Source organism: Strix uralensis, chromosome 3 (genome assembly GCF_047716275.1).
Source record: "Strix uralensis isolate ZFMK-TIS-50842 chromosome 3, bStrUra1, whole genome shotgun sequence".
Classification (NCBI taxonomy): Eukaryota; Metazoa; Chordata; class Aves; order Strigiformes; family Strigidae; genus Strix; species Strix uralensis.
This window is the reverse complement of record NC_133974.1, coordinates 8147925-8175317: the sequence shown is the minus strand read 5'-3', so window position 1 is coordinate 8175317 and position 27393 is coordinate 8147925. Positions and strand designations below refer to the sequence as shown.

The 27393-nt window shown below is 39.4% G+C and overlaps 1 protein-coding gene across 1 annotated transcript; it reads left to right on the top strand.

Moving 5' to 3' along the window:
• The first annotated feature begins 1703 nt into the window (after positions 1–1703).
• Positions 1704–26475, top strand: GCFC2 (GC-rich sequence DNA-binding factor 2). Its single transcript, XM_074861444.1, has 18 exons — positions 1704–2104; positions 2905–3015; positions 4940–5101; positions 5778–5996; positions 7006–7091; positions 8643–8758; positions 10488–10674; positions 11842–11965; positions 13692–13770; positions 14976–15088; positions 15813–16012; positions 16437–16590; positions 16871–16992; positions 18187–18263; positions 19013–19079; positions 24261–24407; positions 24753–24877; positions 25216–26475. Exons 1-18 carry the CDS (start codon positions 1726–1728, stop codon positions 25328–25330), a joined length of 2583 nt encoding a protein of 860 aa, XP_074717545.1. The 5' UTR covers positions 1704–1725; the 3' UTR covers positions 25331–26475.
• The last annotated feature ends 918 nt before the right edge of the window (positions 26476–27393 follow it).

Genomic DNA, 27393 nt, shown 5'->3' with positions numbered 1-27393 from the left:
CCTGCCAAAGTAGCACTCCACTAGATTGAGAGGATTTAAAATGATGAAAGAGAAGAAACTCTTTAATACAGAGTCAAAGCAAATGAAAGGAGCTTTGTCACCGTTATGTCAGAATAACAATAGGTTCCTGATAAAACTCACAAGATCTCTGTATAGCATCATCAAGTCTTCAGCAGTCCTGGAGTGGCAAACAAAAAACAAGTAACTTCATGGTCACTATTCCTGGTCAATCTATGTCAGCAAACCATGCGTTGTCCAGGTTACAATGGAGAAACTCAATATACCTGTGCATCCACAGACTATCCTTGGCTTTATCCTTCAGTCAGAGAAACTAAAGGGGAAAGCACATATCAATTCCACAGTGATAAGGCAGCTTTGAATCAGAGCTTGCAGTAAGTCAATTTAAGGCACAAATCCGTAGAAAAGTTTTGTTCCAGTGCTTGCAGAAGTACTTTATTTTTTCACCAGACCCCCAACCTTTTTCAGTGCAGATGCATAGTGTTTATTGAATTGTTAAAGTTTTTATAATCCTCATTATTCATTGCATAGCCTTGGCCTTTATTTAGTATATACCATTAAGAACCAGTGCTGAGTAGAAATATATTTTACATTATTTTTCTCTTGGGTTTTTATGTTGTTCTTACTGTAATGGATGCTTCACAAGTGCAGCTTTTTCTTCGCAAGATTCCTGAGGCAGGTTAACGTTAGTATCTTCATCTTACAGATGAAGGACAGAAAGGTGGAGCAATTTAAGCGAGAACATTTCAAACACCCGCTATTTTTAGATATTTCTCTTGAGACACAAAGGCCTTACTTGAAGGACTTGCTCTGTGTAGCTGTCAGGGTTTCATTTGAAGCTGCATCATTCCACACAGCCCATCACATGTAGCTCAAGTCAGCACCACAGAAGTGAAAGGCTGGTAGAAGCTACAGCACAACACTTTACCATGCAAAGCAATTGAAGTCATCGCTTGCCACAATCCCACCTTCCTTCTGTTCCCAACCATATGTTCCCCTCCCCTCACACCAGCGCTGGCACCTACCCAGCTCCTTCAGTGAGCTAAACCTAGAGAGAGGAAGAAAAATGTGCAGTTAGTTTTTGACAACAAACTACAGAATAAGCTTCATATTTATAATAATGTTTTATTATTAAGTATATTTATCATTCTTAATAATTCTGAATTAGCTATTTTGTTTATTAATAATTATGCATTAGTAACTATACAATTATTTTGCATGAGGTATTATAAAATTAGTTTATGACTAGACATTAATTATATAGTTATTAGTAATTGAAATGATTTATAATTTAAATTGTTTATAAATTATTATAAATTTTACATATAATAACAAAACTGGGTAAGTTTTTGATGACCTAGCAACCAGCAGGGGAAGTACCCACCACAGCAGCCCCTGACATAAACAGGCTCACAGTCCTTCAATCAAATTTAATTTTTACGCATCAGTGATCAATTAATTACCAGCAAAACACCTTCTAGCGCCTACCCACAAGACACTCTCCGCAGCACAAGCACCCATCGCACTACACCCCTCACTCACTCCCGCCCGCCCTCCTCAAATGCTAAACGCAGGACACGCCCCCTAGCGCTCATTGGGCAGCTGTTCCCCTTGCCCCGCCCACCCCCGGTGGGACGAGGTGCGGCGGGTCTGCGCCGGGGGCGGGGCTTGTGCGCGCGCAGGAGGTGGCGCGCGCGGCCATTCGCGATGTTCCGGCGCCCCCCGCGCAACTTCCGCGGCCGGCGGCGCGCGGCCTCCAGCGGCAGCAGCAGCGATGAGGAGCCGGAGCTGGTCGCCGCCCCCCCCCCGCCGCCAGCCCCCGGCTCCGAGCGGGAAGCGGAGCCTGAGGAGGGCGAGGGAGACCCCAGCAGCGCCGCCACGTCCCCCGAAGGGGCCAGGGCCGCCGCAGCAGAGGGGTCGCTGTCCCCAGAGGGGCCGCTGTCCCCAGAGGAGCCGGCGGGCGGCCCCGGGGACCGGGAGGAGAGCGGAAGGGCGGCTGCGGGCCGAGGGCCGCGCCTCGCCGGAACTGGGCCGGCGCGGGGGGGGAAGGTGCTGCTGAGCTTCGGCAGTGAGGAGGAGCGGGAAGGTGAGGGGCTTGGAGGTGTGTCTCCCGTCGCAGCCTCGCCCGCCCCGGGTGGCAGCCGGCCCCCTCACGCCGCGCCGGCCGGGAGAGCGGACGGCGCAGGCTCGGGAGGAGCAACTGGGCCGGCAGCTTGGATTAACGGGCCGCTCCTCCGCACCCGCGTAAGGGGGCGACTCCTGCCTGCCTGAGCCCTGTGTTGGTGACCTGGGGAGCCGCAGGTCACCCTTATGCCTCTTTGTGACAGAAAATAGGAGTACTAGATTATGGATAGGGCTGTTGTGAGGGTTTATAACGGAAATGCATATAAAAGCGCTTTGAAGATGACACAAAAGCCTGTCTGCTTTTGGCTGGGGAGCTTTTGAAAGCTTAGAGCAGAGAAAACAGGTAGATAGTATGTGATTCCATGCTTAAGCTAGTTAATGATGAACAAGCTTAAGTAACTGAAACTTAAATGTTTAATTGACTCTTCTGGGCTGTTGCTTTTGTGGCTGATGACACAAGACAGGTCAGGGCAGCTCACAGAGTCACTTCGTGATGGACACAGACTGCTGAGAAACTACGGTTCAACAGCATAGCGTTGTTGTGTTGAGGAGGCTGAGCTGCACAGTTTTAAATTGAGAGGTGGTGGATCTTGAGTGATAAAGCCGTAGAACTAGTTAGGCTTAATGCAGCCAGAACTTAAAAAAAAAAATGCTGTGCACACATAGAGATTACATGCACTTTTTATGTAAGACATTTATATATTCACATATACTGCTCTCTCTGTTAATGTTACTCAGAATAACTTTGTTTTGTCTGGATAGGTGATGAAGAATTTTTTAAAATTAAAAAACCATCCTTCAATGAAGTGACCTTTAGAATTCAAAAGAAGGAAGGCCTACTGCCTGCACAGACAGAAACTGAAGAAAGCAAAAGTAAGTACTTTTTTCAGTTAAATATTTTATGGAATACTTATATGAAAATATATTACGAAATTGGTAAGTGAAGAGTGATGTACAAAAACTGCTATTTGATGCTTTTTACTTGTTAATTGAACCCGAGATTATCCTTATAATGTTACTTTACAGGGTTATAATTTTAATCTATTCTTGCTGAAATTATTTTCCATATGACCTTGGTAAAACAGTATCAGAAGTTGGAGACTGTTCTTGAGAAGACCTGGGTGTACAGAACCCCTGTAGTGAATCAGAGTTAACAAACTTCTGATAAATTTATACCTCAGCATCATATCTTTTGAACTGTGGGGCAACTATCCACTGCTTATTGCTGTGTCCTGTTTTTGGCTGGGATAGAGCCAATTGTTTGGGGTTTTTTTAATTCATTCTTGAATAATGCTGTGTTTTGGATTCAGTATGGGATTTGATATGAGAAGAATGTTGATAATGTATTGATGTTTTTAGTTGTTGCTAAGAAATCAGGGATTTCCAAACTTCTCATGTCCTGCCTGTGAGCAGGTACGCAAGAAGCTGGGGGGGGAACATAGCCGAAACAACGGACCCAAACTGGTCAAGGGAATATTCCATATCATCTAACTTCAAGCTCAGTATGTAGATAAAGGTTGATCGGGAAGCTCCACTTGGGTTTTTGGGCTGGTGGTTTCAGGATTCTCTCTTCTCTGGGATCACTAGCCAGGAGCAGGCTGGGCATCGGTCAACATGTGGTGAGCAATCACATTGTGCGTTACCTGTTTGTATTTTCTGTTCTTACTATTATCATTATTTTGATTCTATTTTATTTTGATTCTTAAATTGCTTTTATTTCAACCTACGAGTCTCCTTACCCTTAAATCTCCGACTGCCCCCCATTCCCTGGGTGTGTGGGAGGGTGAGTGAGTGGCTGCGTGGTGTTTGGCTGCCGGCTGGGTTCAAACCACGACGTGCTGTCTGGTTGTAGTTTGATCTGAGTACTTGCATTGAGAGCAAATGTGAGATTAGTGGAATTTTTTTGATAAAACTTAATATAAACTTTAAACTTTGTGTTATTAAACTGTGTGCTATTACAGCATTTGAATATTTTAATTGAATACAGTCAATAGCCTTGATTGATCTGGTAGTATTCCTAGTCTCATTCAACTATAGTAATCTTCCTGTTGAGATATCTGGGGTTTGTGTGTTTTACAAACAACTGTGTCTAAAAGTTCTCTTTCCTTCTATTCCTCTTTTGACGCCTCTCTCAATTCACAGATATACCCTAATTGCTACTGTTAGATAAAAGTAAATTAGATTGAGAAATAATTCCCTTTGTGATTCAGATGAGATGGTAAATTTTTTTAGTGACTTCTTATAAAAGTATACCTCATACTTTTATAAAAGTGCCATGTTCAGTATTCTGAAGATGTAGTGGCAGATGAAGAGAAATCAATGTTTTTAAAGAATTAGAAGATAATTGGAGACCAGACAGACATACCTAAACCTTTATAGTTTAAATAAGAACTCCGTCATTGCTAATGCTTAAAAAAAAAAAAAAAGCTCTTCCTAAATACAGATTATAAAGTCAAGGTTGATGCATCCAAACATGCTGTGAACTGTCAGGATATTAATCTGTTGTCGTCTGGGAGCTTGTATCATTGCTTTTGTGCATGTAAATGTGCTCTGTCTCAGAAGGACATAGTAGTTTAGGGCTATCACAGATGCTTTGATTCAAGACAAGAACTGGCTTGTAAATTACTATCTTGGAGTGTTGGAAAACTTGACATGTTTTGATGATAAGTGGAGATAGATAAGCAACCAGTCTTTGCTGCAGCAAGGTGCAAATAGTTACTGGTAACCAGTTATGGCACATCAGCTTCCAGCAGCTGAAACTGAAATCACAAATCTTACTTTTTTTCCCCTAAACCAGATATCAGTCAGCTGGAGCCTAGAACTGACAACAGCAAAGGTGCTCATGAAGGCGCAGAGGAGAAGGGGGATGAAAGTTATTCTTCACTAAGTGAGGACTACAACAGCTCAGAGTCTGAAAATGAATCCAGCTCTCTACAGAGAAGGAAGGATTTATCACCAGGTTAGTTTCCTGGAGTGTATGTTTTTTTTAAAGGAAGTTATTTTACAACATTGTTTTGTTTCGTGTTTGTTTCAAGTAAGTGACAAGACAGGTGAGGTGAATCCCACTCAGTTTAAATCATGTGAGGTGTAGGCATCCTGTTTGTGGAGTATCAGGGCTACCCTTCTGAAAGAATAGTGACAGTTTCCCAATATTTTTGTTGCAGATGTTTGTTGTATTTCTGTGTTAATTTGGGAAATGGATCAGAAATTATGACCATTGGTTTCAGAAGAAAGGCAGCAAAAATATTGCTGTTTAACAATGCACAATTTCCTTCATGAAATTAAAATATAACCTCATTTGTGCTGGTTGGTAAACATTGGATTCCTTTGTAAACTCACTAAGTTTAGTAACCCTCATCTTTTGGGGAAATGAAAAAAAGAGGACAGGCTATCAGCAATTTATTTAAAAGAAAAAAGTCTGAGCTTTGTTTTTGGACTGAGAGCAAATTTTAAGGATTCTTTTCCATCTCCTTATATTCAACATACTAAGCTTAATAGAAAAATAGCTTGTGTCCTATATTCAGAATTGTACAGTGGTCCTGAACTATGGTGATTATTGATATTAGGTGACATCAGAAGTGATACAGTGTGTTGCTTTTAGTCTTTTGCTTATATTTTCTTTCTGTTCAATGCAGGTCATATCCCCAGTGCAGCTCGTATTGAGGCTGCTCGGAGGAAACGACACTTAGCCAGGACACAGGCTGACTATCTTCCTCTGGATGTTTCAAAAAGTCATCAGGGCTCTCGGAGAAGAGAAAGCAGTGACTTGGAGAGTGAAGATGAGTCTGATATGAAGAATCTCAATTTTGTTCCTAAACTGAGAACTCTTAGGCAGAGGATGGCTGAACACATGGGTGGGTTTGTGCTGCTTCTCCCAGTGGTTGTGGCTTTGTTGCACTGATGTCTGGAAGAATGTGGGACTTGTCCAGTAAAGAGTGAGTGCAGTGCAAGGCTTTGCTCCTCAGGGGTTTGGCAAAAGACTGTACAGCTGGTACTTGAGGTTGGGACGTTAATCTGGTTTAGGTCTCACTGATGTTGTGGTGCAGGATACTTTGAGAAACATTAAAAAAATTCTTTTTGGTCTTGTTGACTGCAAAAAAATTACCTGGTAGGAGGCACAGCATTCAATGTGAATAAAGTTGCTCTAAGTCCTGCCTCCTGCTTCTGGTCCTGTCTTCCGAGTGCTCTACCTGCACTGACTCTTGATGTGATGACTCTTCCTGAAAAAGGCAAAAAAACCCCCCAACAACCAGCCCTTCAGAAGTAAACAAACCTATTGCACACTAAGCATATCTGGCTTTTCTATTGCTTTTATCCTCTTATAGCTGCTTATAGTTTTGTTTATGAAGCACTGGTTTACTTTATTATTTTAATGAGGATTGTAAGGAATGCATAACTATGAGCTGATTCTGCAGTTCTCATTACTGCTAATGAGATATATTTGTATCTATAGTAGAGTGTACATTTTTGGAACACTCAAGGGTTTGCTGTGTATAATGTCAGTCACTTATACTCTGTGCTTATACTCTTATTTACATGTATTATAGTATTATACACAGCTTTGCTTTGAGACATAAAAATGAGATGTTTGTGCTCCTTGTTCTGCAGTAGTAGTTGTCTGAGAAACAGCATGCTGGGGAAATTAATGTTGGTGTGAATTCTACAAATCCCACTAGCTGTTTCCAAGCCTTCCTTGCCTTTCAGTTTGGAAGTCCTTCATCTGTGGGTTTTTCATCTGCTGTTTTTTTGTGTGTATCACTTCCCAGTAATGGTTGGGAGAACCATTCTTGTTTTAGAGGAACAACATGGGAGGAAAAAATAAAGGATGTAATTACATCTAGTTATGATTGTTTTCTCTTCCAGTGTCTGTGAGTGATGAATCTAGTGAAGATGAAGCACAACTTAAGTGGGAAGAACAGCAAATAAAGAAAGCCGTTAAACTCTCTCAGGTGACACATTCTTTCCTAACCACTGGAAGTTGCTTTTTGCTCATAGGCAAGAGAGTTTCTGGAGTACTGTCATATCTCCTTCCTGCCCTCTCATTAGAGAGGTTTTTAGGAAGTTATACACTGATTCTTTCAGTGAAAAGATGATTAGAAATATGGGAAGATGATAATGAAAATCTGTACTATCTGTCTAGCTGTTCAGAAGCGCAGGGTATTGTTGTCTACCTCAAAGGCAGGTATCCATATGTGATGGCAGACTGTGAAAAGCAGAGAACAAAATTCTGAACCCTGATTTATTTTTTTTTTTTGCTGCCGTGCAAAGGATCTTGAAAGCAAGAGTATGCAAATAATAGAAACGTTGAAAAAGTTGTAAAACAAAAATTATTCTTTTATTATGCTATATTTCTGTTGGGTAGCAATCTGAGAGCTCTTTTCACAGTTCAGCGGGATTGTCTTTTTTTTTTTTCTGGTAAATAATTGACAAAAATAAACCGTGTGTCTTCTGCTGAGCTGGAAGTTTTGTTTCTGTCTTGAATCACCAACGCTGGATCAGACTAGGAAAATCTGAATAACCATTTATGTCAGAATAGCAAATTGTAGAAATTTTTGCCTGTTAAAATGGGAGTAGTTGGAGGACTGGGAGAAAGTTACATCTTTCTGCTGCTGAATTTCAAATCCAGTGTAATTGATGTTCTTAGGTCCTCATACTCGTTTCTGGAAAACTGTTAATCTCTGCTGTTCAGGAAACTGCAACAATTTTTAGTAGTAGACCTTGTTAGTCATGGACTTGGTTGCTTTAACTGATTGTGTTTTGGCTAGATTTTAATATACAAACTTCTACTGTTTTAGAATGCAAAGTGTCTTTTAATTTATAAGCTAAAATTCAATGGAGTCTTCTTTTAGTTATAATTACAGTTAAGCAGAGTTGTCAGAGTCAAAAATCTGTTTTCTGGCCCCTGGCTTTGTCAGAAAGTAGCATTCATATTAGGGCATGGAAATCAAAAGTTTACTATGAGAAAACAGAATATTAAATGACTAATAGATGGCAAATAATGTATCATAAATATATCCAAATAGTTTTAAAAAAGCAAGATAAGAGTAAAATCAGATCTGATCACTGCTTGGCTGTAGTTTTTCTACATTTTATATTTAGAATCTTGATACTAGTGAAGTCTCAACTGTCAGTATAGAAGCATTATGCATTATTGAAAGTTATTAATATCAGACCAAGACAGCAACTTAAGTGTACCCTAAGTTACGGATTACCTTGTGCTGTTTATATGTGTATGCGCTGTATGTTTTTATACAACATATATATGCAGTTTTTACACAACATATATATGCAGTTTTTTATATTTTCCTTGCTTTTGTGTTGTACTTTTCTGTGCAACACTTTCTGTACTTAATTTCATGATTGAAATATGTATCTTTATATCATATGCCTCGTGTATTCGAAAGATGTATCTTCTTGATCTGTAGAGCTGGAGAGGGAAATTTTGTGTAACTGGTGTATTAAAAATTAATTTTAAATTAATTTAATTAAAATTTTTGTAGGAAACTTATGGTGATGCTTCCGTGCATAAATCTCAACCAGCTAAACCAAAGTTTGATCCCTCTGTTTCTCTACCACCCATGAACTTGGAAATTGTGAAGAAGCAACTGACTGAAAGGTAAATTCTGCTCTTATGAACTTAACTTTTGAGTTGTCCTGAGTTTTTGTCACAGAATGAGAGATGACAGCTTTGAAGTCTTACTCTTTTTCCAGAGTAGTGGAGGATTTTTGGGTTATTTCATGTGTAATATGCCTGTTAGGATGTCCAGTATAATATGACAAATTTTTAGCTTTACCTGGCAGTGCTTTGTTGTAGGGGAGCATTTGGACTTTTCAAGAGTGTTTTGTCAACTAGAAGTTTAGAAAGTAAATGGCAGCAGCTTTTTATCCTTGCTAGTAGTTTTTAACAGGAGTGTTGGTTCAATGTTATGTTTTCCTAGCAAGCAAAACTTTAACCAGGGCAGATGGAGCCGGCAAATCCTAGCTACCTTGTGTGGTTCTTACACCAGCTGCAAAAATAGCTCATTATTTCCTAAAGCAGCAATAAATTCTCTGTAGCCTATTTAGTCACGCCAGAACCTGCCCTGATTTTTTTTTTTCAGTAGTGTGCCAGGCTGTGACTTTTAGCAGTTCAGCAGCTGTTTTATGGGCAGCTGAAGTGTACTGGGGTGGAAGTGGGAACCTCAAAGAGGGTGTGTGAGGAGGACAGCTGGGGTCAGGCATCCTAAGGTAAGCCATCTCCTGTCATCTCTCAGAGTACCGAGAAGCAGCTGTTCAGATAAGTTTAGACAAGTAACATTATACAGCTGAAACATAAATACGTGCTGTGGACTTGGACTGAGCTCTCTCTGTGTATGCTTTGCTTTGTACAGACCATCATTGACCTGTTTGTTTGAAGGATTGCAACTAATTGAACTAAATATTTTTTTTTGGTGGAACTGCATGCTTTCCTTGCCATAAGCGCCTGAAAGGAATGAGTTAAATGAAGTAGGAATTTACATATAGCAAAGAACTAAAATGAGAATAAAGCTATCAAGAGTGGGAAACTTATCTGGCAAATAACAAGGAGAGGAGGAACCTGTTAACGTGCAAAATGCTGAAATAGCTTTTTTAATTTCTAGCGCAGTTGAGAACAATAGCTTAGTTCAATTATTTTTACTGAGAAATGTTTCCTACTTCAAGAAAGTGAAATAAGTCTGTTTCTTGTTTCTGTTACAGGCTTGCTCAAGCTGAGCAATCACTTGGGATATGTAAGGAGGGAAGGGGGAAAAAGAAAAAAAAAAGTGTCAGAACTGTAATAGATGTGAATATTCCTATGCTACCTACCTGATAGTGACAGCTGTAGACCCAGGTTCCTGGGTTTTACCACCTACCAGCAGCAAGAGTGCTCGGCTGGTTTGTATTGTAGTAGTGAGCACGTGGGGAATGCTTATAGGTGCTCCTATCCATGCAACTTAAATTAAAGTAGTATGGACATACTAGCAAGAGCTGTAGTTTTATCCAGATTATGTTGGGTAGAATCCATTTAATGTGATATCACACAATTTGGCTTTTTATATTTTTGGGAAGCATGGTGTATTGAAGGATCTAGGTAAAATGTCAGTGGTGCTTTCAAAACTAGCACCATTTAAGTTACATGTAAGTCTCCAGAGTATGATGCTTGTCCACACTCCATACTTCTGCAAATGTTGGCATGGATAAATGCTTTAGCACTTATTCGCTCAAATGCAAGTGCTGTTAGCACAGGCAAGGATTTTGTATGTGATTGTAATGGGAAAGATGTTTTGGAATGTATCGGCTGCTAATTTGGCAATAGTTTTAGTTGTCTGGGTTTCCCTTTTTTTTAGGATAACATCATTACAGGATGTACACCGTGCCCACCAGAGGGAGTATGAAAAATATATGGAGGACATTGAAAGTTCAAAAATGACTGTCCAGGAGTTAGAGAAGTCTTCGGATGCAGCTCTGAATTACAAATTCTACAGAGCCATGAAAACATATGTAGAAAACCTGATAAACTGTTTGAATGAAAAAGTATGTATTTCTTCCTTTTTTTTCTTTTTAGATGATAAAGGTGCATTCGGTCAATGACAGATGAGGGCTTTTTTTGTTTGGAAATGATGAGGGAAACCACTTAGTTACATTAAAATTCTGATAGAATTTATTTTTAACAAAAACCAAAATATAGTGAAAACAAATCAACCCTCACCCTGACCTAAAGTGATGATGAAGCTGGTATAGATGTACTGACTTAAACTATGGTCTCACTAGGTTCTGCTGGATGAAAACAAAATGTTATTGGAGGGAGTTTTCTGCAGGTCTCGTAACTAGAGTGTGGTGAAGTTGAATGAGCGGTGAAGCTGAATTTCACTTTTGGGATGTCTTTAAATGTCTTTACTCAGGGTGACGTAACAGAGGTAGTAAGGATTTCACATTAGGTTTGAGTTGAGATTGAGTTAGCAGAGCGGTGTGAGAATTTGTCTACATTATCAGCCGCATGAGTTTCTGAACTGCAGACTGTGTGTATTTAAAAAAGGGGAGGAGCTGCCTAAAGTTTGGCCTCGGTGGAAGTAAACTGCTGCTATCCACTACAGATAGTGCTATGAAATCTAATTTATGTCACTTGATTTCATCATAATTCAGAGAATCAGTCATAGAATACCAGCTTGGAAGGGACTTCAAGGATCATCTGGTCCAACCTTTCTTGGCAAAAGCACAGTCTAGACAAGATGGCCCAGTACCCTGTCCAGATGAATCTTAAAAGTGTCCAATGTTGGGGAATCCACCACTTCCCTGGGGAGATTATTCCAGTGGCTGATTGTTCTCATTGTGAAAAATTTTCCTCTTGTGTCCAGTTGGAATCTCCCCAGGAGTAACTTGTACCCATTACCCGTCTTTATGTAACTTCAAAGAGAATTAATGAATACTTTTATGGCTAATGGCTCAAAAGCAAACCAAGAGCTATATACACCAGTAGTGTCCTGTTGAACCATTTTGTGTGAAATCTTGGGTAATCCCATGATGAGCAACTGGTGTTCAGTTTCAGTTTTTCAGTCTTATACAACAGTCTCAAAAACTAATGACTCCAGATGTACTTTTCAATCTGTAATACTTTGGTTCTAACCAAATACTGGAAACTGGTTTTTGTTCATTCTTGTTGCATTTTATTTGAAAACCTGATTGCTGTTTACTATATTTCAGCTGAAATACATTAATGAGCTAGAATTGGCTGTACATGTGCTTCTTCAACAACGATCCATGACTGTGTTGAAACGAAGGCAAGATGAGCTGAAAAATGAATCTGCTTATATTCAGCATCTGATAGGTTAGTATGAAGTTAAAAGCTTTTTTTTTACCGAAACATTCACTCTTTGAGCAGAAATAGACATTTACTTTTTTTATGAAGTATTTTATGCTCACCTGTGATCTCCTTTCCTCTTTTGTTAGTAGCCATGTTCTGCTGTATATCAGTTGAAATCCTCACCTCAGTAACGTCCATGATGTTGGTTTTACTTGGTTTAATAGTGAACATAACATGACCAAATACTTTGTCAATTTTGAGTTATTCAAGTCAGCAATTTCCCATCAATATTTAAAAATAAAAACGTAGTTGGTTTTCTAGTAGGTCTTAAGTTGGAGGAAGCTTGCTGATGTAGGATTCTGTAAATATATGAAAAAGCAGTGTGCTTACATGGCAACATCAGTCTTACATGAGAGTGTCTTTAAGGCGACATGAGTGATCTGAAATCTTCGTTATGACTAGGAGGTGACATGTGAAGGGGAGGACAGAACGAAGCCTCTTTGTGTAAGGATTTTATCAAACACAAAATTGTGTTTTGTTGGGTTTTTTTGTCACTGTAGGAAAAAGTATTACAACTGTCTCATCTCGTTTTTTCTTTCCACGCCAATGTATTGTTTGTGTGCTGTGTGAATCTTGAGCTGCTGCTGTTTGAAACAAACCCAGGCTCCAAAACCAAACCCTTTAAAACTGTTTAGGCAAAGCTAAGAGCAATACGCTTGGAGCTGCTGGGAACAGATGGAGGCCAGATGCACCAGTTTCTGGTAACTACTAATCATATGGGTTCAGTCTTCGCACTTCACAGGATAAAGTGCTGATTAGAGAAAGCGAGCAGCCTGTATGAGTTTGTAAAATGGTGTAGCAGACTGACAGCAGGTGTTAAGAAGAAAAGGGTATAATAATAATTACACTATTTTAATAATAATAATGTATTATATATAATAATAATAGTTGCCATTAAAATTACTTTACTTCCAGCTCATTACAAATGAGACTGTACTTGCAGGTTTTAAGCAGCACTTTTAATTATTTTTTATGTTCCTAGTTGTATTTAATATAGTGGAAAGGCTGTTTTTTCTTGCATGATAATACTTCAGTAGTAGTACACCTTTTTGGCATATTGTGCACGTACCAGCCAGCTAATAGTGCTACAAATGAATGGCCCATCTAGAAAATGCTTCTAGTTTCTACTTCTGTGTTAGACTGAAGAATCAGCGTAGGGGTAATTGGGGTCACACAGTCAGTGACTACTTGGATAACAGGAGACAGTGAGGAGCTGGCTAGTCTTGAAATCTAAATGCAATGATTTTGAATAGTGTAAATCAGGAATTTAACTTCCATTATAATGTTGGAGCCAAACCTCAAAAGTTACTCTAATTTATTACATGGTTTCATTTTTGACCTACAGGGTGAAGGTATGCTTGCCTTTCACACTACTAAGAACTTGTTGTGGAAGGCTCTTAAGTTCCTTTTCCAAGACTAGGAAGCAGTGGGCATTGACTGGAATATCATCAAACTCACCTTTTCATCAACTGCTATAAGTGAACAACCACATCTGACTATATGCAGTTAGCAAGTAATATTTACTGTGCGTTACTCTGGAGATCGTTAAGAGTTTTGTTTAGGAGGTTTGATTTTTCTTTGGTTATTTTCCAAATGAAGAACAATAGAAGGAGAAGCTGTGTTTCTTGTTTGAAAAAACAAACTTTAAAATCATACCATTTTATTTTTGGCTGTTTCTGTCTTCTGACAGGTGGGAATGACAAACCAACTAATGGTGGATTGGAAGGTGATGAGAAGACACAGCTTCTGGAAGTGTGTGAACATCGAAGGTAGCTATTACATATAGGTGCACTTAACCGATAAATGCATGGTGTACTGACTTATTGTCATTTATGCAGTGATGAATCTAAACCTGTAGGATTACTAAATGAGACTAAAAAATAATTTGTTTCCACGTAGTTGAAGTTTTGGAAAGCAGGTACATACTTCCTGTCTAATGTAATTCTCTTTGTGTTGATTTGAATCCGAATGCTAATAGATCATGTTATTTTAAATTAGCAAGTCTTAAGTGAGGCAAAACTATGAGGGGAGCTTTTTCCCTCCTGTTTTAATAATACAATAACCTTATACAGACATATTTTTGTATTATTGCATAGATAGCAAAAACAGGTGGTATTGTTGCTGCTGGGGAGGTGGTGGTGAGTGACACAAAGCAACATCTAACCCCTCGTCTGTTATCAGTGTAGGTCAGACATACTACATTTTGGATATTAGAGTGTTCAGAGATTGGTACTGATTTTTTTTTTTAATTGGGAGTTTTGAAAGTTTTACAGTTGCATTGGTGCCTCAACTCATAACTGTACTTTGAAGTGTCAAGAACCTTGGAATTTTAATGTATGAAAAATGGTGTAATAAGAACTTCCACTTGAAGCAGTTAATCTCTAATGATAATTGATGTAAATAACCATATAAAAGTATTTATGCAATATCACTTTCATATTGTATATCATTTTCCTGTGGCAGAGATGCAAGCTATTGATTTTGCAGCCTGTTATGATTCTTGGTGTCATGGCAATAGCTTTTTGAGCCGAACTGGCACTTGGGTGCTGTCACAGTTTTTGTGGGTTGTTGCACAAGTAATCCAGTGCTGAAGTGACAAAGACTGATGGCTCAGTAGTTCACTATACACTAAAACTGTCAGAGACAGTGTCCAGTGCTATGCTAGATGTTCAGTGTTGCAGGTGGGATGAGTAATTAACCTCATTGGTGGGAATGAGGTGAAGTAAAAGTTATTACATGGTTCATAGGGGAGATGAGAGATGGTGCTCTAACCTCTTTTATGTCAATTCCCAAGTCCCCTCCCTCTTTCACAGTTCCTATGGTTACATAATTACTGTTGCTCCCTCACTGTGTTTCCTGAGGCTGTTTCTCTTTCAACTTTAAGTACAGTTTTTGAAGTCAGATAATTTTTCATTAAGCTTCCTTCTGCATACATGGGAGAAGATAACTCATCTGAGTTCATTACAAAATACAGGACTTGCAGACGGCAAGTGAGAGAGTGTTCAGGAGAAGCTGATCACCATGAAGGCATGTCGAGTGACGATGAGCTGAGTCTGCCAGAGGTGAAGGAGTTCCAGAAGAGCAAAGGTTGGTGACAGTCTTACTGTGATGTCCTAGAACAAAATCTCTTTCTGATATGTTTTATGATGTTTTTTTTTTTTTTAGGAAAGATGGAAGAAATACTTTGAGTTGCATATTCTTAATTACACACTGTAGAAGAGAAATGCTTTCAGACAGTTCTGACTAATGACTTGGGAAGAATAGGTGTATGGTTTGGTTTGAGTTATATAGTGGTAGTGTAACTCATGACTGTTTCAACTAGAAATAAGCTCTTTTAGATTATGTCAAAGCTGATCTGATAGTAGTGCAATGCTACAATGTGTTTTCTATAATCAATTTATTTTCTAAAGATAGAGTGAGTTAAAGGTTGGTGTTTTAATTGTCTTGAATGAACAGATGAGGAGGAGCAGGGAAAGGCAAAATACCTTTTCTCCAGATAACAGCAGAAGAGTTTTCATGTCTGAAGTTTTATTGCTGTGGTATAAAGTTTGAAACGCAGTGGTTGTATAAATCTGTGGAACAGATCATGAAGAAACTTGTCTTTTTTGTCTTCTGACAGTATTTTTTTCTGAAACTGGGTTTTCCAGGGAGCTGGTTTTAAAACATGTTTCAGTGTCAGGTGTGTCAAAGATAAGTGACAAATGCAATTATCATCTATTTCTTATATCCTATAGATGAATAAACTCTTCAGCTTATGCCTCAATAAGTTCTGTGATTGTTTCTTTTTATTCCCAACGAATATTATCCATAGATAACGTTTTAGAGGATAGTAGGAAAGTCTTTGAAGATGTACATGCAGATTTTTGTGACATCAGAAAAATCCTGTTGAAATTCCAGGAATGGAAAGAGAAGTTTCCTGACTCTTACTGTGATGCTTATATCAGTTTCTGCCTGCCTAAGATATTAAATCCATTGATCAGAGTTCAGTTAATCAGTTGGAATCCTCTTGAGGTAGGTGCATCAGCTGACTTTGTTTTCTTCAAAAATTATATGTGTGGTTTTGTATTTGTATTAATATGAAAAAGGAGATGTTTTTTCTATAATTGCACAGGGCATTAAAAATCATAGAAGGGTGCGGTGTTGGTCTCAAATTGAAGAATGTGGTTGGAATCTTCTTCACTTTCTCCTTTCCCCTTACCTCCAGCCCCTTTTGCAACACCTCGTGTAAAAAGAATTCTTCTCCCGAGTTCTTTGAAGACACTTTAACAATCCCATCCTTTAAATTCTAACTTTAAATCTAGTTTTCCTGATTCACTGTTTTGACCCATTCAGTGATGAGAGTGGATCTCAAATTAAGTGGAATCTGTGGTATCATTGGATGGAGCTTTTCTTTTAATCCTGACTAGCTGAATGACTAACAGGAATGATCTTTCAGGAGAATTTTACAGAGTTGGAAGAGATGCCCTGGTTCAGAGCTATAGAAGAATTCAGTGATGCCAAAAACATACATGAATCAAAAAGGGGTGATGATCCTGATCAAGAAGTTTTGCCTAGAGTGGTAGAAAAAACTATTCTTCCCAAAATCACAGGTATAGTAAGATTGTTTTGAAAATGTTCACTGCAGCTGGGCAGACAAACCTTAAATAAAACTGATAGCTATCAAATAATGGTAGTTATATAATGGTGCTTTGAGATGTAGTGATTACTTAGTTCCACAGAGTGAGGCTAAGGTAGCCTCTTTTTAAGATTATTTTGAAAGGCTTTGCTTTTTGTATGTTTACTTCTGTTACATTGTAATGCCTTGCAACTAGAGCAGATAAATACTTGCATATTGTGAATGAAATAAATCCCTTTTTTTTTTTTTTTCAGCATTTGTAAAGAGTGTGTGGGATCCTTTATCTACCTCACAGACAAAGAACCTTGTACAGCTTTGCAATCACATCTTTGAAAAACAAGTCCTTTCCAAAAATGAATGCAGTCGAGGAAAAGAGGTAAAATCTCCTGTGGTATTGGGGAAGGGAGAACTTTAATCTACTGTGTGTGCTCATATGGGCACTTAGGAAATTGTCCTGACATTGTTTGTTCCTGATTAGTTGTTTGTTTTGTCACTTTATATTAAGAAGATTTAACAGTTAAACTTCCAGCTCTCTGATGCTCTTCTTATTGAAGATGAAGGGAGATGGGACACTCTTGAGGCAGAAATTAGCTCCTGTTCCTAGAAAAATTCTGTTTGTACCTATCAAGAATCTGATCATAGATCTAATCTTGCTTCACAATAACAATGGTTAGAATTTAGATTTGCATTTAATTGTCTCAAAATTTGAGCTTTGAATGCTAATAACTCTCTTGTGTTCAGCTTAAGTTCTTATTTATAAAGTAGATCTAGAATTTTAAAACTTAAAAATCCCCAAAGGTTAACGAATTGCCTAGGATAAATACTACTTTGTAATCTTAGCAATCTTTTAATAATTACTTTTATATGCGTAGTCACTCTAGCATGCCCTTCTTCAGCCTGATTCAAGTTTTATTCTGAAGTAAATCTGGAGGTTTATGGTGAAATTGATGGATGTTTAGGCCCTGAGTATGAAAAGAAATACTCTTAAGAAAATGTGTATGCCTTCCAACTGAGCCTTCCAGAGGTTGATGATTTTGAAACCATGACTTGAAGTGGTACAGTTGACATTAGCCGTGGTACTGTTTGTACAGGGAGTAAACCAAACCAGAGCTTTAAATAAATAAATAGGCTTTAAAAGAAAGGTAGGTGGCAATCTGGAACACCTAAAAGCGTGTTTCCTAAAACCATGTACTATCCTAGCTATGGTGATTTTTTTTTTATCTAGAATTTCACAGCTTTTTATGGAGATCCTATGTGCATAACTCATTTTGTTGTTAATCTATACAGTTTTCCTGCTGCCTTGCAAATTAACATGCAAAAAAAGGCCTTACTTAGGGAAATAATGTCATCTTAAAAAAATCCTTTAGGTTAACCCTGTAGAGAATTACAGCTGTGATATGTCTACTGTTTTTAATATATTCATGGTCTCAGTGTGTATTATATACAAGTGGCAACTGTACTTACCTCTAAGATACTACACTTCTGGATGAACAAAATGACCATTGAAGTTGTTACAAATGGAAGATAAAGTATTTCTTGTGAGGATACTTTAATAATTCTTTTTTCATAGGATTTGATGAACATGGTTGTCCTAAGAATGAAGAAATCCATAGAGGAAGATGTTTTTATTCCTCTATATCCTAAAAGGTGAGCTGGCTCTGGGACTCTTCTAAGCTTCTATTTTTTTTTAATTCTTCTGCCCTCCTCCCCCACAGATATAGATGAAGTATTGTAGACATCCATTGACAGCTAATGGAACAAACATGCCTTCTACTGTTTTATTTTGAAAGGTTATGAAGCCTTATTCCTGTTTATGAACTCTTTCTAATAAGGGTAACTCCACTGACAATGCTGTTCTACTCCTTTAATAAAAAAGCTTTTCAATATGAGATCCACAGTGTGGTTGTAGCATAGGAACTTACATCTGAGGACCTGTGTTAGTTTAGGTGGTCTGGTGTCATGTGTATGTGTCCCTCAATTCCTCCTGTCATTCCTAAAATATGCTAAGGGCTTTTACTGTGGATGCTTGTAACTGGACACTATTTCAAAGGTGGGAATAAGTAGGACTCTGGGAGATGTGGGGTTACGATACAGCTAGGAGAGAAGCTTTGCTAAAGCTGATGTAGGATGTTTGGTTCTAAGCAATGCTATTTTGATCTGAATCCATGAAATGTAGACACAGGTGTTTCCAGTTGGTAGTTATTTCGTAGTAGTTGTATTATAATGGGTTCAAATTGACAGCTGTTTCCCTAGATCTTTATTCTGGTTGTGGCTGACACTGAAAAAATGCCAGAATTAACATTCATCAGTGTCTTAAGAGATAAATTACCTGTTTATCTTCTTTTAAAAACAAACAAAAAATCCTTCTTTTAACTTTTTCTTCTTTCCATGAGCAGCACTGTGGAAGACAAGTCATCACTATGTTCAAAATTTCAAGAAAGACGGTTTTGGTCAGCTGTTAAGGTAGAGAAAATACAACTGGTTTTTTTTCTTTGAAATTCATTTTAGTGAAAATGTTTTGCAGGCAGTCAGGAAATACATCTTCAGGCAAGTCTGATTCCTGGGAGATTAATATGTTTTTATTAGGATGGATAACGATTTTTCTCAGTGAAGGATGTGTTCTCTGTGCAGCCTGCATGTGATGATTTAAGAATGAACTATAAATGAGCACTTTATTTCTGTTTACCCAACTGGTACATCTTCTGCAAGAGACTTTGATCTGACCATCTGTTCCTGCTGGTTCATTTTTTTTGCCTTGAGTAGGGTCAGCCAGGCATGTTGGCCTTACATCATATTAGTTAGTCATTGTCACCCACCACCATGGGGGCAGACAGGATCTATTGGGTATCCTGGGCAGAATGATGATAGTACTAAGTTGTAGGTACAATTAAAGCTGCTTTTTTTAGCATAATTTTATGATCAGCACAGCATTTTATGATCAGAGTAGCATAGTATTTTTATAATTGAAATCAGGTGTGGCACAATTTTAAAAGTAGTGTAGCACAATTTATAGCACATCTTAGTTTACGGTTCCCAATCACCTGGACTTTCCGCAGATCCGGTCAAATCTTAATATTTCGTTTGCAGCATCAATAATATGACAGTCATAATCTAGAGTAGAAACACATAAAAGAATATGAGTCACTCAATCCTCGGAGGAAGCAGAGGACAGTGGAGGTATCTGGGGCCACCAGGTGGGCTCATGGGTCTCACTGCCCAGCAGCAGTTCTGGTGCAGGTTCCCCTCAGGACTTGTAACTGCTTGATATTTGTTTTTTTAGACAGTGCTCTGTGCGCTGTTACGTGTCCCTGTTCTGTGACAAGGTCATCACCACCACTGGGTTGGCTGGGTGCCCGGGACCTTTAAGGCTGGTAAGGAGGGGAGTAGGCAGCCTGGTGCCCAGGAATTTTGAGGCTGACAGGGAGGGGAAGAAGAAATCTGTTTGGTTCCATCTCCTTGGTGCACAGGACCTTCATGGCCTGATAATGGGGGGAAAGGGGGCTAATATGTGACCAGCTCAGTCACAGAAAATGGCTGTTTGTCTTATGACATGGCGTTAAGTTATGCTAACCCTTACTGTAGGATATGATCACTGCGTGTTCATATAAGCACATCAGTATAGTTTTACTCTTGGGGTGCTGAGCTGGGAATTTCTGAATATTTGTGATTCAGTTCCCACTGAAGATGTGTTTACTCTGAGTAGATCCGGATTCTCGCCAAAGATGAGATTTAGATGCATAAAACCCCATTAAAATCTCAGACAATATTCCAGTTGCCCTGCTATTCATGATGCCTAGCCCTGCACAGGCTTCCTGTTGTCATGATGCAGAGCTGCCTTTGTGTTGAAAAACCTGGAAAGTTGGATATGTTGAGGTCTGTGGTGGTTTAGCCCCTGCCGGGGTCTGAGACCACGCGGCCGCTGCCCCTCCCCCACAAAGGGAGTGAAATACAAAGCCCCAAGACTGAAATAAGGAAAGGTTTAATACAACAGTGCAATAGCAACACAACAAACAACAGCAATAACAATAACAGTAATAGTGATAGCAATGAACAGAGCAAAATAGCTACCAAATACAGCAGTGGGGAGCACGATGTACAAAACCATGAGTGCACCGCGCTCCCGCGCCAGGAAGAATGTGACCTGCCAGGATGTGACGTCCGCATGGTATCTGAATAACCCGGCTAGAGCTCCCCCCCTCTGCTGGGGAAACTTAACCCTATCCTGGTTAAACCAGGACAAGGTCTGTTTGGCAAAAGAGTTGCCACCTCTGCTCCTGGGGTGAGCTTCTGTGCAAGAATCTGTCGTGGACAGATGAAGAGAAAGCAAGGGGGACCTTAATACTTACGGCTTAGGACATCTAGTAAAAACCAAGGCAGACTTGCAGTTCTGATCCCACCTTCTAGGACTGTGTGGTGTGTGTTCCTGGAAGTCAGACTTGGGTGCTTTCCTCTGCAGACTGAAGTTTTCTCCTTTTAGCTTTTGATTTCTATCGTCACTGTCACAGGAGTCATCTTGGAAGGGGTGATAATGGAGAGAAGTTTAAAGTGTTCTCGCTCTGGGTATCTGTTGGATAATTGTCACATCATTTTTATTTTTTTTTTTTGGAGTGGAGGTGTGAATTCAGTCACCCCTGGGTAGGTAGTACCGCAGCTCATCTGTGTGAAACTCTTGGGACCTACTCATCTGTGCTTGAGCCTGCTCTCTGGTGCCGAGACGCGCTGCTGTTGTTCAGCCCCCCCATTCGTGCTGTCAAGCCCTGTCTTTGAATACGGGTTGCTGTCTTCACAGTGCTTATTAGAAACTGCCTCTAATCCATGCCCAGAAATTGTACGGAAAAATACTAATTGGCTTGGGTGAGAAGTGTCACATCCCGCTCAGATGAGGGAGACAAGTGACTTGGATTCCCAAATCCCCAACGGAGCAGACAACAGTGAGACAAGTCTCAAAGTCCAAACATTTATTAACTACCCACAGTGTACTAATTGAACACACAATAATTGGCTAAGTATATAGCAAGTTGTGGCGAGCAATACAATATGCCTTGCATTTCTTAATGGAAAAAGGAAAAGAGGGAGATGGAGGGGATGGGGAAATACAGATCACTGGTCTGGGTTTCTGCATCGATCCTGCCAGTGAGGGTTCCAGGAGGCATCAGTCGTCTTCACTTGCATCCATCCTCTTCGCTTCACTGCACTCTCCAGGGCCCCCCCTTTATTTCCCCCCCTTGATTTATACACACTTTCCTTGGGTCCATCCCCTAGGCTGACCCACATACCTACGTATCCCATGTACAGGGAGGGGTGAGGTGTTTCATGGGGTGATGTAATTGGCATGATCATGTTAGCCTTCGTTAGCATATTGAGGGGTGTTAACTTTAATAAGCATTTTGTGGATAATGAAGGAAAGGTCATTCACCGGACAGATGGCCCTTGAAAATTTGTCCAGGTGCACCAGAGCAGAGCTGTCCTGTCTCCACAGGGCTCCCTCCTCCAGCTGCATCTTGTGTTATTCGGGCAGCCTTATCAGCTTCGACCTCTGCACTACCCACCCTGTGACTCATAGTTTTGTCTTACGAGTGTTTGAGGCATTCCTTCCATCAGCCTCAACTTTTGCTTTCTCAGGCTGTTTAGTTCGTCTCTCACATAAAGTGAGCCAGGAACTCTCTAATGCAGAAGTACAGGTGATGGCAGTTCAGTGTTTGTACCCTGCTATTGCCTAACTTGTCTAGATACAGCGTGTAGCTCAAAACGTGCTTCTTGTTTACTATGCTGTGTACTTTCCTGATTAATGCTGGCCAGTGGAAGCATTCCTTTTCCTTTGATCTATGTTTCAGCTGCTGATGTAGTTAGATGGAAGTGTCCCATCAGATACTCCAGAGAAATGTGCAGAGGTGGTGGGCTTTGTGAGTGCTTTTTGACTGGTGACTGCAGAGGGAGCAGGCTGTCTGTGAGGGTAAAATACCTTGAGGTTGATAGTTCCCTGAAAATTAACTGTTCTGAGTTAAGGGAAAAAATAATCATATTCTTATATCAGACTTAAAAAGGACAACAATTGTAAGGATTTATAGCAATAGGGGCAACAGATGAAAACTCCCAATACCTAATAATACTGATATCAATTACAAAGAAATCTCTTTGTGCTGCTGTGTGGCTACCAACCTCATCGTGTTATGAGGGACTGCGTGTAGTCTTATCCTGAGCAGATGTAGTAACTTTTTTTGCTTCTGTCTTGGATTCTCTAACGGTTTGCTTAGAATTGGATGTCACTTGGTTTTGGTCCCTATGCCTTGTAGGGGAGTGTCTAAATACTCTTTCCTCTTTTCACACTTTCAGATTTGACTGCTAGCTCTTCTGTGTAAAGCATAGATGTCTTCTGTGCTTGGGCCTTAGCAAATTGTTAACCTATTAGAAGGGCAAAATGTTCTTCCCAGCCTTGGGAGTTCATATAATTGCATATTAGGGTACAGTTCATTGTCGCAGATGGAAATATTAACATGGTAATGATTTAGCAGCAAATCAAGATTTATTGATGACTTAATCATTAACCAATTAAACCAATCATTAACCAATTTAAGGATTTACAAAATAATTCAGTAAAATGTTATGATTAAAATAGTGACTTAACTACAGGTTTGAAAGTGACAAGATTCACACTAACTTACTATAAGGTGTCCTAAATCTATATATATATGTATATTCATAAACAGAAGATGTACAAACACATGGACAGAAATATTTGGATCCAGTGAAATATGTATGTACCCACACTCATGAAAATAACTGTGTATATCCAAACACAGAGATAGGTAGAGAGGTGGGTGAAAGCAAAACTAGCCTACAGTCACAATTTCCCTCCTCGAGTTTAAATACTCACAACGCCTTGGCATTCCTCAACAGGTGATAATTGAGACTCGAGGGGGTTGACTTCACCTTGGCCTTCTGTCAGCGGACGGTGCCTTGAGGAGTTGATACCTGAGAGGCATCCCAGCTCAGGGGAGATGCTGGTCACAGGCCCACTGTGATCCAGGAGAGCTCAAAGGGTCTCACTTAGGGTTGTGATTTATAGCATCCAAGATAACTGACTTTTGTCAGGTACTTTTCCACTCCAGCCCAGCTCAAGTGATAAAATAATTCTGGTGTTTTCCACCAGTTGCTGAGGCCCAGAACTTGCTGGACGTGCAGTTCTGTTATCACCCTCCCTCGGCCATGTTGCAGGTGCAGATGTACCAGGCTGTCAGGAGGTGATGGACTGTTCTTACTGTGCTCAAGCGATAGGGAGAGCAGGAGCCAGGCTCATCGAGGGGATGTCTTATGCTCTGATCTGCTGCCATTTGCAGTCTGTACTGCCCTGGGTTGGTGTGTGGCCCAGGAGAGGTGGGGAAATCACACCAGCAAGGGGAGGGGTGGAATTGCACCACCACACAAGTGAAATTAATTATCTTACTTGATAAGGTTATTTACTGTATGCAGCTTATTAGTGGCTATCTGACAGTAAGTTTGGAGAGTGTGAATCTTGGGTTTTGAGTACTTAAATTGGATAGATGTAATATTTTTAACTTTATCTTACATAAAACTTGTAATAGTATGTGTTGGCACACTTCCAGCCACCAGGTATATGTATTCCCTGTTTCTTCATTACTGCAGCTGCTCTCCAATGTTCTTCTTTGGGATGGGATTGTACAAGAAGATACGCTCCGTGATTTGGGACTGAGCAAGCTGCTGAATCGTTACCTTCTTCTGATCCTCTTAAACACACCACCAGGGCCAGATAACACAGAGAAGTGTAACAAGGTAAAAGATAACATGTACGTTGGAAGAGGGTGTATGCTGAAAGCTTTTTTCATGAAGAGTGGTTGAAACTGAAGATGAACTATTTAAAAAATTTAAAATTTAAACAGCATTTAAAATTTGTTTTTAATTTTTTTATGACTTTGGTGCATAAAAGCATTTTAGAGCAAACGCTGGTCCATAGGTTCTTAGGAATAACTACTTGTAGGGATAATCAATCTTGGTTTCAAAGAAAAAACACACTACTAATAATGACTGAACCTGCAAAAAGTCCCTGCCAGAAGTGATATGACTTGGTTATATTGAAAGACTTTTTAAACTTTTTTTCAAATATTTTTTGGTGAACAGGTGGTTGCATGCCTCCCAGAAAGGTGGTTCCAAGATCTTAAAAGTGGATCAACTCTCCCTGAATTACGGAACTTCTGCCAGCACTTGCTGCGATGTGCCCGTACGCTACACAAGAATAACCACAGGTAATAGATAAGGCTTTCCTTGGGATTCAAGCACTTCCTTGAATACTTTGTTAAATCTTTCTTAAATTCCTAAAGTCTCGTATTTGACACTTTCAAGGATGTTCTTGTCACATACATAAAACAAAAGATGGAGTTCATAATGTAGAAGAGTGCTTCTGCAGTTCTAGTTTAATGGGATAGTTTGAGGCATTAGATGTTGGGTGCTGTTAGGGATCAGTGTAGCCAAGATCACCTGATGACAAGTGGCCAAGGAATGATACATGACTTCTTCAAATTAATGAAGTGTACTTAAGTCAGGTACATAAAAGTGCTGCTATATAAATTTTTTTTTTTTTTAGTGATGAAACAAAAGAAGTTGTTCTCCTGCTGGTGAAAGTCAAAGCTCTGCATATTGTTGAAGACTTCATTGAAGAGTATAAACTTGAACATCTTAAATCAATGATTGGGAAATAGACATTTTTGAAGTGACATTTATATTATCGAAACAAGCCTGCTATTCACCCTAAACTAGTTCTAATATGAAATCAGTGGATCCTGCCTACTCAAAGATGTAGTAATCATTGTCTTACCGTTAAATACTTGAGGGTTTTTTTTCCAAATGTCTTCTACTGCCATCTGCTCCTAGGTTAAGGAGTCTTTTCAGAAGTTACAGTTGTCAAAGTAAAGCGATTGGTTCAGGCACTCTAAAATGTATGACAGTGCTTTATTGTCTTACCCTTTTTGTAAGGATTCTTGGAAAGATAGAAAGGGCCTGTAAAGTTTATTACTGCTAGCCACTAGACAACTTTACAAGCTATTTTCAGTATTAATTGCCACGTATCACTCTGACTCAGCAGTCATTGAGCTCTTTTAACTTGTGGTCCACAGTGATTTTTTGGTGGAGTTATTGTTAAGCCATCCCTAGTGAAAAAGAGTTTATAATGTTGCAGGGGTTTGACCCTGGTACAGAAACAAGGGAAGCTGGTGTGCAGATTAGGAGTCTGATGAATGTTTATTGATGGTAAATGTGGGTTCAGTGAGGTGAGAGCTGCACAGGAGAACGTCTGGGGAAGAGCAAACGTGCAGTGAAGATAATATCTGATGTGTGTTGGAGTTTTGCACCTGAGTGATACAGACTGAACTCGTGTGCACAGAGCTGGTGTTGTCCCCTGTCCTGCTTCGTCAGGCTTTTAATAACAGACATCTTGATGATGAGAAGCACAAGAACAACTTCAGTTTCTTTCTAGGAACTGAAACTCTAGGAAAGTCTGCCTTTTCCTCCCAGCAAGATCTACTGAACCTTACTTTATCATACCCTTACTAGATTTCTAATGTTTTATAACTTTATTGCAAATACACAAAGTTACAGAACAAGGATGCTTTATTGTAGAAACTGTAGTGCATCACAGATGCTGTATGCTTACTTGTGACTGTCTTCACAATCTGGAACTAGAATTTAACTCTTACAAACTTAATCCCTATGATTTCTTTTCTATTTTTTTAAGTTAAGAATATATTTTTATAACATTTTAACTGTAAATAGCTTTGAACAGTGTTACAGACAAAAGAGGACTTTTAAAATAATTTTATTTTGAAAATAAAGTATTTTGCTCTGTTAATGAGACTCCTACAGTTCAATTCTTTAACATGTGACAAGAATTGTTGTTAGAAGTATTGAAAAAAACTTCAGTGTTAGTGCTCATTTCCTGCAGGAGATAGGAGTTACAATGTAACTCCTGCTTTCTAATTAAATTTCTGTTGCTTTTCCTCTTAATGCCAACAAGAATGCAATAGCTGATCAGCAATCACAACCTCATGATCTCACTGCCTTCTCTTGTTCTCCTTCAGCTGGGATGAGGCAGCTTCTCTCCTGAAGCAACCAGCCTTGGGCTACTATAAAAATATAATAGATATTCTATCATGCTTTAGCTCTGTAGATTGATCTTTCTGGAAGAAAGATTACTTGTAGTAACTTGTAAGCATGGGAAGGCAGTTAACCCCTCCGTGCTCCTACTATGGAAATAGTTTTATGAAACCAGTTGTCCTGTACTGAGAACCTACTCTGACATTTTGTGAGCACTTCATCATGAACCTTACACTAACATAGGATTTGGCTTAAACTGTCTCAGTTCTTTAAAACTGATCTCGGAGCATTTGTATTTGCTCTGTTGTCAGATCAGTATTGCTGCTCTCTCAGAAACATTTTTCTTTAAATGGGAAAACTAAACAGCACTTACTCTGGATGGTTGGCTCAGACATGTCTACTTCCCTGCTATAGCCTGTTTCTGAAGTTTGAGTCAAGCAGCTCTACAACTGGCCGCTACCTAGTCTGTAAAGAGAGAAGTAACACAAGTACTTGGAAAGGACAACACAACTAACTTGACTGGGTGATACAAACCCCTCTTGTTAACTGTATTTAAAAAAGGAGGCTTCTCATTTCCAAAGAAGGGGTGAACACAGTATTATGCTCCTCAGAGAAAGGAGGGGCTGTTTTCAGGAACAGAAAGTTAGTGTTCAACCACAAAGTTTGTACACTT

Excerpts from the sequence above, each read along its gene's own strand:
- GCFC2 (XM_074861444.1), top strand. The coding sequence starts at position 1,726 with ATGTTCCGGCGCCCCCCGCGCAACTTCCGCGGCCGGCGGCGCGCGGCC. Across the intron at positions 5,997-7,005 it reads GAGGATGGCTGAACACATGG|TGTCTGTGAGTGATGAATCT; the intron begins GTGGGTTTGTGC and ends TTTCTCTTCCAG. Across the intron at positions 19,080-24,260 it reads GGTTTTGGTCAGCTGTTAAG|CTGCTCTCCAATGTTCTTCT; the intron begins GTAGAGAAAATA and ends TCATTACTGCAG.